At 40.3% G+C, this 13,646-nt stretch overlaps 1 protein-coding gene across 2 annotated transcripts in view; it reads right to left on the bottom strand.

The window, feature by feature from the left end:
- The window catches only part of lmbrd1 (LMBR1 domain containing 1), a 282,689-nt gene that overhangs the window by 151,835 nt on the left and 117,208 nt on the right, over positions 1-13,646 (bottom strand). For both annotated transcript variants that reach the window (XM_060821284.1, XM_060821285.1), the window contains one exon: positions 297-385. In XM_060821284.1, the coding sequence (XP_060677267.1) occupies positions 297-385 (89 nt within the window). The remainder of the gene's footprint in view (positions 1-296; positions 386-13,646) is intronic.

The following is a 13,646-nucleotide window of genomic DNA, read 5'->3' as shown; positions in this document are numbered from 1 at the left end:
TGGCCAATTCACCTGACCCGCACATCTTTGGACTGTGGAAGGAAACCGGAGCACCCGGAGGAAACCCACGCAGACACAGGGAGAACGTGCAAACTCCACACAGTCAGTCGCCTGAGTCGGGAATTGCTAACCACTGTGCCACCGTGCCGCCCACGGTGGCTCATATGTTAATGGTTGTGGTTATGCTTATGGTTAGTGAAATTCTAACAATATACCAATGATAACCTCCCCATCTCCTCTGATTTCTTGCAAATAATTCCTTTTATGTAGCAATATAAAATCATTGTTATACTTACGGCTGCTTCCCAGTTCCTCAAATAAAAGTTTCACTTTTTCCCATTCTGTGGAGTTCTGGTTCACTGGAACATTCAAAGGAACGAATGCACTGCAATATGAAAATATTTTTGAGATTTCACAGTATATCTACCTTATACATATTCTATTACAGGCTATTCTGATAAACATTTATTTCAATGGCAGCTATTGCATTGAATTTCTTGTAGCCTTAGTACTCAATGGAAAATTGCAATTCTACAATAAAACCAGCTCAATGATGTGGATTATGAAACTGAAAGTCATTTTTGATTTTTTTTTAATTTCATGAATTCAATGACTAGCATCTTAAATGACATTTTCTGAAAATTATGATAATTTACTAGAACAAAGAAATTACAGGAACTAATTACACAGAAAGATCTTTGGTATTTAAATTTATGTAGCATGTCAAAAATTTTATTTCTAAAAATTGAAAGGGTTTTTGTCTTGGAAGAAATAATTATTTTTATCTGTATAATATTTTAATGGCCTGATAATCACTGTGCAGTAACTTGCAATTACAAGTCATGAGAAAAGCTGTTTGAGTGTATCCGGATGTCATCCAATAAATTTTCCAAGCATTGAGGACAAAGAGGAATATATTGACTAGCCTTTCTACATTTTATTTCAGTGAAATCTATTGCATTACATAACAGGAGTTTGAACTGAAGCATGTAGCATTCGTTTCTGCAGCACACAGCTACAAGACAGTCACTCAAATCTCAGCTCTGGGATTCCGCTGCCATGATGATGATTCGACTAAGGCTTTAATGAGGTGGTAGCTGAGCAGTCCCAGTAGAACCCATACTGAGCATCAGTGAGCAGGTTATTGCTGTGTAAGTTCCATTTTATATCACTGTTGACAACATCTTCAATCAGTTTGATGATTGGGAGTAAACTAATGGGGCAGTAGATGGCTGCAATGGATGTTTTTTTCCTGCTTTTTATGGACAGTATGTACATATCTGGGAAATTTTTCACATTGCCAGATAGATATCAGTATTATATTCTCCACTGGAGACTTATTCTGGTACACAAGTATTTAATACCATTGTCAGGATGTTGTCAGAGTCCACAGCTTTTCTGTACCTGAGCCATTTCTTGATATCACAGAGTGAATAAAATTGCTGAAGACTGACATCTATAACTTTGGGGTCCTCAGTTGCAGGCCAAGATGAATCATCAATTCTGCACTTCTGGCTCAAGGTGGTTGCAAACGCTTCAAACGTTCTTTTGCACTGTTGTGTTGGGCTTCCCACAGCAAGGAAGATGGGATTTAGATGGATTTCTTAAACTGTACATAACCAATCTTAACAGGATGCATTAGAACTGCAGAGTTTAGAACTGATACATTTCTCATGAGACTACTTCATTCTTTTTGTCCCTGCTGATTTTGCTGTTTAGCAATGATACAGCTGTGCTGTAGTTTCACCATGTTAACCCTCGTTTTACATATGCCTGGTGCATGGAATGTTTTCATTGAACTAGAATTGATCCTCTGGCTTGACAGCAATGATAAAGAGAGGTACTTCCCAGGTCATGTAATGGGACGTAATTTTACAGTGGTTGACAGCTCACAGTGTTTCACCGATGCTAACACTTTCAAAACAAGATCTATTCTGAATCTACTGTATTTAGTATGGTAGTAGTGTCAGAGGGAACAATTAATGCATCCTCTGTGCAAAGACATAATTACCAATTCTGTTATGGGCAGATCTATCTGTGACTGGTAGATTGGTGACAGCATTAAAGTAAAGCTCTTCCTTCCTTGTTGATTCTATCACCGACTGCCATAAGCTCCATTAGCAGATGTATTATTAACAACTCTTCCAGCAGTGATATGACCGAACAACTTTTCACGATGAATACTGAAGTCCCTATCCAGAGTTAATTCTACTCTTCTCCTAAGTGGCATTCACTTAGTACTAACTCATGAGTATAGAGAGGGTGGTAAGAGATAATCAACATGACAATTCCTTGCCCATGAGACTTCATGAGGCAGGAAATCAATGTTCTGCTGAATTTCAAGACCATTCACATACAATCCTACAACTTTCAACTCCACTCACAGCTGTTCAGAAATCACGCAGCGATTTGTTTAAAGTTCATTTCTGGTTTGGGGGTGTCACCGATTGGGCCAGAAGTTTGCCCATCCTTAGTTGTGCTTGACAAAGTGATGACAAGCTACCTTCTAAATCTCTGTTGTTCATTTGGTTCAGGTAAATTCACAGTGCTAATAGAAATGGAATTCCAGGATTCTGACCCAGCGACAGTGAAGGAAGAGCAAAGTATTTCCATGTCAGGATGGTGTGTGTCTTAAAATTGGTGGGGGAATTCAGCAATGGTGATGCCAGTGAATGATTCTCTTTTATTGGAAATGGTCATTGTCTGATACTTATGTGCACAAAGGTTATTTGCCACTTGTCAGCCCATACTTGACTATCAATCAGGACCTGATGCATTTTAACAGACTGCTTCAGTACCAAAGGAGTTGTGAATTACACTCTATATTCTGCAATCATCAGCAAACATCCCCATTTTTGACTTTATGGAGGAAAGATCATTGATGAAGCAGGTAAAGATGGCTGCGTATAGGACACTTACCCTAAGGACTTCTTACAGAAACATCCTGGTATTGAGATGATTCATCTCCAATAAATACAACCATCTTCCTTTGTGCTCGGTATGACTCCAGCAAGCGGCAAGTTATTCATCCTATTTATATTGACTGTAAATTTGCCAGGGTTTTTTGATGCTAAATTCAGTCAAATGTGTCCATGATGTCCACAGCCGTTACACTCACCTCACCTCTGGAATTCAGCTATTTTGTCCAAATTTGAATAAGGTTGTAAGGAGGTCAGGAACCAGTGACCCAAATGGAGAGTCACTGAGCAGGTTTTTGGTTCACAGGTACTGTCTGATAGCATGGCTGATGACATCTTGTGAACATTATTGATTACGGAGATCAGATTGATGAGGCGTTAATTTGCTGGGTCAGATTTGTGTTTTTTTTCTAAACAAGACTTAGAGTCAGAGACATGTATAGCATGGAAACAGACCCTTCTGTCCAACTCATCCATACCAACCAGATATCCCAATCCAATCTAGTCCCACCTGCCAGCATTCGGCCCATATCTCTTCAAACACTTCCTATTAGTTTTTTCCATCCAGATGCCTTTTAAATGTTGCAATTGTACTAGTCTCCACCATTTCCTCTGGAAGTTCAATCCATACATGCATCATCCTCTGTGTGAAAAAGTTGACCTTTAGGTCTCTTTTATATCTTTCACCTCTCACACTAAACCTATGCCCTCTAGTTCTGGACTCCCCACCCTAAGGAAGAGACTTCATCTATTTATCCTATCCATGCCCCTCATGATTTTATACCTCTTACCTGGGCAATTTCCCACTTTGTTGGGTAAATGCCAGTGTTGTAGCTGCACTGGAACTGCTTGGCTACGATGCAGCAAGTTTCTAGAGTTCATGTCTCCAGAGCTATTGCTGAAATGTTGTCAGGGCCTATGGTTTTTGTAATATTCAGTACTTCCAGCCATTTCTTGATATTATTATGGAATGAAATGAACTGGCAGAAGACTGCCATTTGTATTGCTGAGGACCTCCAAAGGCGGGAAAGATAGATCGCCCACTCAATACTTCTGGTTGAAGAATGATGCAAATGCTTCAACCTTATCTTTTGCTTTGAATTGCTGGGCTCCCCCATCATTGACAAAGGGGTTTTGTGAAGCCTCTTCCTTCAATGACTGTTATTTCATACTCCACCATTATTTATAACTGGATAAGACAACATTGTAAAGTTTAGATATGATTATTTGGCTGAGAATTGCTAAAGTCTGCTGCTAATGTTGCTTGGCATGTAAGTAATCCTGTTTTGTGGCTTCACCAGGGTGAGACTTCATTTTTAGGTACACCTGGTGTTGCTCCTGTTGTTACTCAAATCCACGAAAATTTAATGCCATATCTAGCAAGGAAAAGTTCAGGTACCTTCCTCAACCCTTCAACAGTACCATCATCACTGAGATACTCACCATCAATGCCTTAGAAAATCACCAGCAATCTAAACTTTAACCCAGCCTGACATGTAATGTAGGTTTTCTTTATGTTCTTGAGTTAATCAGCAAATGCTGCATTTCCTTTCTGCTTGTTTAAAACCTAAATCCCAACAATGTAATTCACCTAATATTTAGTCAGCTCACTGGTGGCACTCTTCCCTGATATTTTAAAATAAAATTCATATTCACTTGTTGAGAATTCCAAGAATCTAATACATACCAAAATACATATATCCAGTAAGGTAGCATCCAATCAAGAAGAATTTTAAGTTAGTGAAAAATCATCCCAAATTCAAAAATATTACAGTTAAAGAACACTACCTAGTAATGTGTTTTTAGAACTAACACAATGCAAGATAGAGCCTCTTACCCAATGGCTAAATTACAAGTCCAAATCATTACATGCCTCAAGACAAAAAGCAATATATTTATTTTAGCATGTTCACATATAGTATGCAGACATTTTAATCCAAATAATTATCATAGTCTGCATTTATCTTGTGATCACATGTAATAGAAGTCTTCAATGGCAAATTTAAACACTTGTTTTGTACAACCTATTATCCTTGTAACTGAATAACTTGACAACTGTATGCTACTTGCACTGCTTGGAGCTTTTTGCAATGTTAACCTATCTTTAAGGAATCTACCAGACCTACAGAAATGTTAGGAGCATTTTAATTATTTATTATAAAGAATTTGCTTTTAGGCAGTACGACATCAGGATGCCAAAAAACACGTACAGTCTAAGAATTCAAGTCATACGGTGTACAAATACCCAACCATAAAAGCACTGTGGGAGTATCTACTCCTTATGGATTTGCAGCAGTCCAGGAAGCTGGCTCACTATCACTTCCTCAACAGCAATTACGAATGGACAATGAACGCCATGTCAGTGATGCTCAGAACACAAAAACAAAAATAATGTCAATATTGTCATAGAATCATACAGCTTAGAAACAGGCCCTTCAACCCACCATGTTTATGCCAACTAACAAACCCCAAATCAGATGAATCCCACTTATCTGCACTTGGTTCATAGCCAACTATGCCCTAGCATTTCAATAATCATCCAGGTGTTTCTTAAATGTTGCCAGAGTATCTGACTCCATCTGCTCTCAGGCAGCACATTTTGTATTTCTACCACCCTCTGGGTGAAAAAGTTCTTTCTCAGATCGCCTCTACATCACTTGCTGCTCACCTTAAACTTATGTCCTCTGGTCTTAGACACACTTGCCATGAGGAAGGGACTATCATAATCTGCTCTATCTATACCTTTCATAATTTTGTATACCTCAATCAGACTGCACTACCCCTCAGATTTCTCTGCTCCAAAGAAACTAAACCCAACCCACTCAGTCTCTCCAGTGCAATTATATCCTTCCAAAAGTGTGGTGACCATTTGGCAACCTGCATTCCATCACGATGGCTCAGTGGTTACAATGCTGCCTCACAACACCAAGGACCCTGGTTCAATTCCACCCTCAAGAGACTGTCTGTGTAGAGTTTGCACATTGAACCATGGGAGGAAACTGGAGCACCTGGAAGAAATCCATGCAGACATGGGAACAAAGATGTGCAAGTTAGTTAGATTGGGCATGATGTCCAGGGATGTGTAGGTTAGGTGGACTAGCCAGGAAAATGTGCGGTTACGAGGATAGGATTGGCGGGTGGAATGCTCTTCAGAGGGAGTGTGTGGACTTGGCCAAATGGCCTGCTTCCACACTGTCAGGATTCAATGATTCTAACTCATAATTAACTCATGCTTTATAATGTTGTAACTTCCATTCCTTGCTCCAATATGCCATACAAGCCAGGCAGCACCAGAAGGTGGAGAAGTTGAATTTCAGGTGCAACCCTTCTTCAAGACTGGCGGTTGGTGTGGGGAGAGCTGCAGGTAAAGGGGTGGTGGGGGCAGGATGGTGAAGTGGAGATAGATGAAGACAGGTAGAGGGTACGACCTGGTTAGTCAATGGGAGGAATGAATCCGGTTGGTGGCAGGGAGCAGTGGAAGGGATGAGGAGGGGCTGGGAAGGGAGTCGGGGGATGGGAGTGAGCTTATTTGAATTTGGAGAACTCAATGGGGGGGGGCACGGGCCAGAGGGGAGAGTGGCGCAAACCAAGGACTATCGAAGGGAACAGTCGTTGTGGAAAGCAGAGAGGGGTAGGGAGCGGAAGATGTTCTTGGTGGTGGCGTTTAATTGGAGTTGGCGGAACTGTTTAAGAATGTTGCAAAGACTGGCGGGGTGGTAGGTGAGGACAAGAGGGACTTTGCCTTTATTGCGTTGGGAGTCGGGGATCACACCCCAAGGCTTGAGGAAGGGTTACACCTGAAATGCCAACTTCTCCATACTGCTTCCAGTGGCACGATGACTCAGTGGTTAGCATTGCAGCCTCACAGTGCCAGAGACCGGGGTTCAATTCTAGCCTCTGTCTACTGTCTGTATGGAGTTTGCACATTCTCCCCGTGTCTGCATGGATTTCTTCCAGGTGCTCCAGTTTCCTCCCACAGTCCAAAGATGTGCAGGTTAGGTGAACTGGCCATGCTAAATTGCCCGTAGTGTTAGGTGAAGGGATAAATGTAGGGAAATGGGTCTGGGTGGGTTGCTCTTCGGAGGGACAGTATGGACTTGTAGGGCTGAAGGGCCTGTTTCCACACTGTAAGTAATCTAAACCACCTCCTAATACTGCCTGGCTTGCTGTATTCTTCCAGCCTCCCTATCTGTCTATTTTGGATTCTAGCATTTGCAGGTTTTTTTTGTCTCTAACCTATGCCCCAGTTAATGAAGGCAGTATCCTGCATGCTTCTTCACCACCCTATCTACCTGTGCTGACACCTTCAGGAATCTATGGACTAGTACACCGAGGTCTCTTTGCTTATCAGTACTCCCGAGGGACCTATTCATTGTTTATGTCCTTCCCTTATTACACCTCCCAAAATACATCACTTTGCATTTACTGAGATTCAATTCCATCTGTCATTGTTCTTCCCTATTTTCCAGCCGGTCAATATCAGACTGCAATCTGAAACCACTGATCTCTGTATCAAGAACACCATCTATTTTAATGATATCAACTTGCTCATTACACCTTCCCTATTCAAATTCAAATCATAAAAGGAAATACAAAGACCAAGACCCCTCATGGTGAACCTCATGGTAGCTCTACCATCACTCTTTGCTTTCTACTTGGAAGCTGATTTTGGATCCAGTTTGCCAAATTGCCTTGGATCCCATGGAACTCCTTTCTTTTGGATCAACCTTCCACATGGGACCTTGTAAAAGGCTTTACTGAAGTCCATGTAAACCACATCAGCTAGACTACCTTCATCAATATATGATGTGGAGATGTCAGTGTTGGACTACGGTGGACAAAAGTTAAAAATCACACAACACCAGGTTATAGTCCAACAGATTTATTTGGAATTACAATATATTTAGTCACTTTTTCAAGCAACTCAAATTCGTCAGACAGGATCACCCTTTAACAAATCTGAGCTGATGATCCCTGATCAATTCCTGCCTTTCCAGGCATTAGTTAATGCTGCCCTTCAGAAACTGTTTCCAATAATTTCTCTGTGACATTAAACAAACTGGTCTCTATTTACCTAGCCTATCCCTGCTGCCCTTATTGAATAAAGGAATCACATTACTATCCTCCAGTCATCTGACATTTGACCTGTGGCCAGTGAGGGCCCCAACAATCTCATCCCTGCCTCCCATAGCAGCCTGGGATACATCTCATCTGAAGAAGGGCTTATGCCCGAAAGGCCAACACATTTTTAAGCATACATCTCATCAGGCCCTGGAAATTTATGCACCTGTGTGCCCGTTAAACATCTACTATCTTAAGATGTTCTCGACCTTACAATCCTAACTGAAATCCCTGGCTACAATGTCTCTCTCCTCTGTAAATATACATGAGGAGTATTCATTTAAGACCTCACCCACATCCACATGCATACTACTACACGTGTTATTAGTCTCTAATAAGTCCCATCCTTTTCCAAGTAATCCTCCTACTCTTAATATGCTTATAAAAAGCATTGGGGCTTTTTGTAAAGATATTTCTTAGCGCCCTTTGCCCTCCTAATTTTCTTTTTAAGCAACTTTCTACAATCTGTTTGAAGAGCCTCAAATATTTTAATGCACTATACCTGACAAATGTTTCCTTCTTTTCCTTTACCGAACTCTTGAAATACAGTGTTCCCGGACCTGCTGCCCTTGTCCTTCACTCTTAGAGGAACACACTAGTTCTGAGTTCTCACAATGCTACTTTTAAAAAACTCACTTTCTAAATGTAGGCTTACCTGCCAGTAGCTGCCCCTGCTATGTTTACCAGATCTTATCTAATGAGACTGAATCAAACTCCCCCCACTTTAGACAGTTATTTTTTGCACTGTCCTCATCCCTTCTCATAAATGACTTGAAAATTTACAGAGTAATGGTCACTATCCCCAAAATGTTCATGCATTGAAACTTCAACCAATTGACCAACTTCATTTCTAGGTTTAGGTCCACCACTCCCCATCTCTAGTAGGACTACCTACTTACTGAAACAAAAAGCTCTCCTGGATGCACTTTACAAATTCCATCCTGTCTGATCCTTTCACAGTAAGGTGATCCCAGTTAATGTTAGGAAACTTGAAATCCCTGACAATTATAACCCTGTTTCTTTTGTACCTTTCTGTGATTTACTTATAGATCTGCTCCTCTATCGCTCTCTGACTGTTGAGAAGCTTGTAGCATAATCACAAAAAATTAATTTTTTTTTACAGTTCTAAGCTCTACTCAGATGGCCTCATTTAAAGATCCTTCAAAGATAGCCTTTCTTATTAATGCAGCGATGGCTTTCTTTTTTCACAATGAAATGCCTCCACTTCTTTTACTTCCCCCATTCCATTTGAAACTTTGCCCTGCAACGTTGAGCTGCTAGTCCTGCCCTTCCTTCAACTATGCCTCAGCAATGTCATGTTCCCATGTGCTGATCAATGTTCTAAGTTCATCAGCCTTGCCGATCAAGCTCTTTACATTAATACTGATACAACTTAGCTTTCTGGATCGCCAGGTGCCTCATCCTGCTCCGTGTCTTTTCTACCTGGTGAAATGCCCTGGCTCTTCAGAGGGTCAATGTCATGTAGCTATTTTATGATTCTACACTACACCTTTAGCCACGTGCTCATCTGGTCTATCTTCTTCTTCCTACACTCAGTACTGTGTGGCACTGCAAATAATCTGGAGACTTTAATAGTTCTCTCTCTAATCTACTATCCAACTCTCTAAACTACTGCTGAAGGACCTCACTGCTTTTTTCCCCCAAATTGGTGACATGTACCACGAATGCTGGCTGTTCACCCGCCCCCTTCAGAACATTTGCAATGTATTTTGATGGTTTCAGTGTCAAAAGTTAATCATCAATACTTCCAATCAAGGTCAGTAACTCAAAATGAACATTTTGCTGAGAAAAATGTGGACAAATTTATGATGACATTTTGGCACATTGTTTAGCAAGTAACGTGGGGGAGAAGGTGAAGAAAAATCAGTTAGTGAAAACATAACCTGTATTACAAAAGGAAAATAAATGTGAACTTCTCAATCACATTTTATACAGACTTAAAAAGTTTGCATTTAATAGTATAAAAGGCAAGATTTATACAACTGAAATGTACCCTTGGACTTTTCATAAGAGAGGACATCTGTGCATTCACAGCACGAATCCTTTTACAATCACAGTCCTGGATAGGAACTGGCACAGTGAAGGCACTACCCTTATGCTCTACACCTGCTTAGTATTATCCAGAGACACAGTGCAAATTACCATTGGACCGTGACATCGTTTCACCTTAAAAATAACAAATGGCATGACAAAATATCTCCAGAGCTGTCGTTCCTGAAATAGGACTATTATATTCGCTACATAATAATTTTTTTAAAAATCTGCTCTTCCTTCTGCCTACAGTACAAAAGATACACAAAAAGATAATAGTTGGAGTCAATATTTTGAAAAAAGTGGAACAATAATTGACAACAAACAATACCCTGTTAGTCGTGTAGTATCAGGAAAGAAAGCCAGTGCAGGCAATTCTCAGGCTACGACCAGTTAGAGAAAGAAACATAATTAGGAGGAGTAGGTCATTCGGCCCTTCTAGCCTGCTCCAGCCTTCAATATGATTTTCGTTGATGCTCTATCATAATTTCACATTCCTACTTTCTCCCCATGCCTCTTGTCTTTAATATTCATTTAAAAAAAAATAACTCTTTCTTGAATAAATTCAGTGACTCGGCCTCCACGGCCTTCTATGGTAGATAATATACCACAGTATCCGTAATCTTTGAGTAACGACATTCTTCCTCATCTCTGTCCTAGATGGTCTACCCCATATCCCGAGACTGTGACCTCTGCTTCTAGACTCTCCATACAGTAAAAACATCATCCATGCATCTTTAATATGTCTTGTCCTGTTAGAATATTATGTGTTAAAATCAGATACCTCCAATCCTTCTAAATTCAAATGAATACAGGCTCCATCAAAACAGCCTCTCTTCATACAAAAGTGTGGCTATTGTCACTTTCAGGCTAGTGAACCTCCACTGCATTTTATGTCAAGTAGATCTTCCCTTAGGCAGGGGGACCAAAACTGGACACAAATTTTCAAGTATAATCTCACCAAGGCACTTTATAAGGATACTAATCCATCTCGAATTCTGAACTCAAAACATACAGATAAGCATGGATCCAGCACAGTGAAGTTCCAACAAGTCTAGCAACATTAGAAAGGACAATGGCATAGACAACTGTATCAGGCCTGCAAACAGGCTAACAACAACAATGGCAGATAGCTTAACTTTGTCACTGTCAGATAGAATGGCACCGACAACTTATATTCTGATTGGTCAGAAGCTTGGTTGCAAACCTGATTCACACTGTTCTGGGTGTTCAGAAGATGACATCACAGTTCAAGAGTTTTGGAGATGAAAGCAAGTTGGAGATGGCAAGAACAGGGCGATCAATGAATGATCTTCTGAAAACAGGGTTGATAACTTGAGAATAATGCGACCTCCATCCCAAAATAAACTAAATACCTCTATGAATCACTACATTCATCAGAATACATAATTTAACATAGTCATAAGAGAGGAGAAATTGCAACATACTCCATCCTTTCCCAAATTATATGCAAGCAGAACAATGGTCATTAACAAAGGACAGAGTTATAATGCCAGTGGCCAACAACCAAATGAACAGGAGGAAAGGGCCTTTTTTGCAATAGGAATGCATTTGAATGCAATGATAATTACGATAGAATAGAACCCCGACAGTGCAGAAACAGGCCCTTCGGCCCAACAAGTCCACATGAACCCTCCGAAGAGTAACCCACCCAGACCCATTTCCCTATCGTATTACTCTATATTTACCCCTGACTAATGCACCTAACCCACACATCCCTGACACTATTGGCAACTGAGCATGGCCAATTCACCTAACCTGCACATCTTTGGATTGTGGGAGGAAACAGGAGCACCCGGAGGACATGGGGAGAATATGCAAACTCCACACAGACAGTCGCCCGAGGCTGGAATCGAATCCAGGCCCCTGGTGCTGTGATGCAGCAGTGCTAACCACTGTTAGTGGAACTAGTAGTGAATCTAATCTAATTATGATATAGCTTATTGTAAAATTCATATAATGCTTATTATCTCAACAGCATCGCTCTTAACTAATCTCACTGCAGACAGAGAAATAAATTTAAAACTCACTAGCCAATCACCCACCTGCTCACCTAATTTATACCTCCCTGTTTCAGATCATCTCCTCCCTCACATTATTACATTCTAAAGAAGAAGCCTAAGAATGAAGACTTGTTGAACACTGACAAGCTGCTATCTTTGTGCTAATTACTTTACTTATCTTCAAACCTCTTATTCAGTGAAATTCTAGTGATCCAAATCAGATACTACGGCTGTGTATTCACTTCTAACAATCAACCTGATTAAATAACTGCAGTTGTTGCTCAGGCAGCAACTTATCTCAGTAGCTCACCTTGCATCTCCCTGAAACCTACACATGATCTACGAGGCATAAAGTCAAGAATGTAATAGAATACTCACCACTTACTTCAACAACAGTCAAGATGCTTAATATCATCTAGGACAATGCAGCTCATCCTCCATCTTAAAAATTCACTCTTCAACATGATGCATTCGCAATTGATGCTATCTACAAGATGTACTGCAGCAACTTATCAAAGTTCCTCAGATAACATCTTGCAAACCCATCCTAGGAGGTCATAGACAGCAGATACAAAGGGACACCACTCCCTGCAAGTTGCCTCCAAGCTATATATATTGTCATTCCATTATAGGCAATGGGTCAAAATTCTGAAACTAACAGCACTAGGGAATCCTTAAACCCCAAAGGCTGGAGCTGTTTAAGGAGACAGCTCAACCCCACTCTCTCCAGGACAATGACTAACGACACCCACATTCCACAAATGACAAGAAAACCCCAATACGAACCATCAATGGTTTACCTCCAAGCTTATACCTCAAGGAGGAAGTTGTTCATCTAGATTACTGAAATTATCCTTTAAAATTACTACACACAAGAAAGGCTACGCAGCCCAACTTAATGTATACATTCAGAAAGGTATCAAATTTATGGAATGGAGTGTCCAATTATTTAGGTAAAAACAATGACTGCAGATGCTGGAAACAAGATTCTGGATTAGTGGTGCTGGAAGAGCACAGCAGTTCAGGCAGCATCCGAGGAGCAGTAAAATCGACGTTTCGGGCAAAGCCCTTCATCAGGAATAACCCAATTATTTGTGTAACTATTCCAGGTACAGTTTCTAAGGATATACTTTGAGTATACTATCGGCAATTGTTTATATATTGATCAGTAAATAATTTTTTTCCTATTATCATAACATTTTCTTTTAAGTTTGAAACATTGCCTTCTTGTTCTACTCTGTTGATAATGCAAAATAATATGTTTTAGCTTTGCTTTCTCTAGTTCCTAAGATAATTAATTTCTCACAATCTGTTGTGTGAATTTATTTTTTCATAAGAAACCGCCTTAGTCAATCAGGCCGAGCTGTCAAGCAGGTGCAAATTTCCTTCATTAATTGCTTCTTAATTAACTCTTCACTTCAGAATCAAGTATGTGTTCTTTGTCTTTCAGCAAAATGCCAGTCGCTGATGTCTATTTTAAAAGGAATTCTCTCACTGGGATTTCTTGCTGGAAGTTTTGAGTTACCATCAA

The sequence above is a fragment of the Hemiscyllium ocellatum genome, chromosome 3, assembly GCF_020745735.1.
Source record: "Hemiscyllium ocellatum isolate sHemOce1 chromosome 3, sHemOce1.pat.X.cur, whole genome shotgun sequence".
Classification (NCBI taxonomy): domain Eukaryota; kingdom Metazoa; phylum Chordata; class Chondrichthyes; order Orectolobiformes; family Hemiscylliidae; genus Hemiscyllium; species Hemiscyllium ocellatum.
Note: the sequence above shows the minus strand (reverse complement) of the source record. Positions and strands in the feature narration are given on the sequence as shown.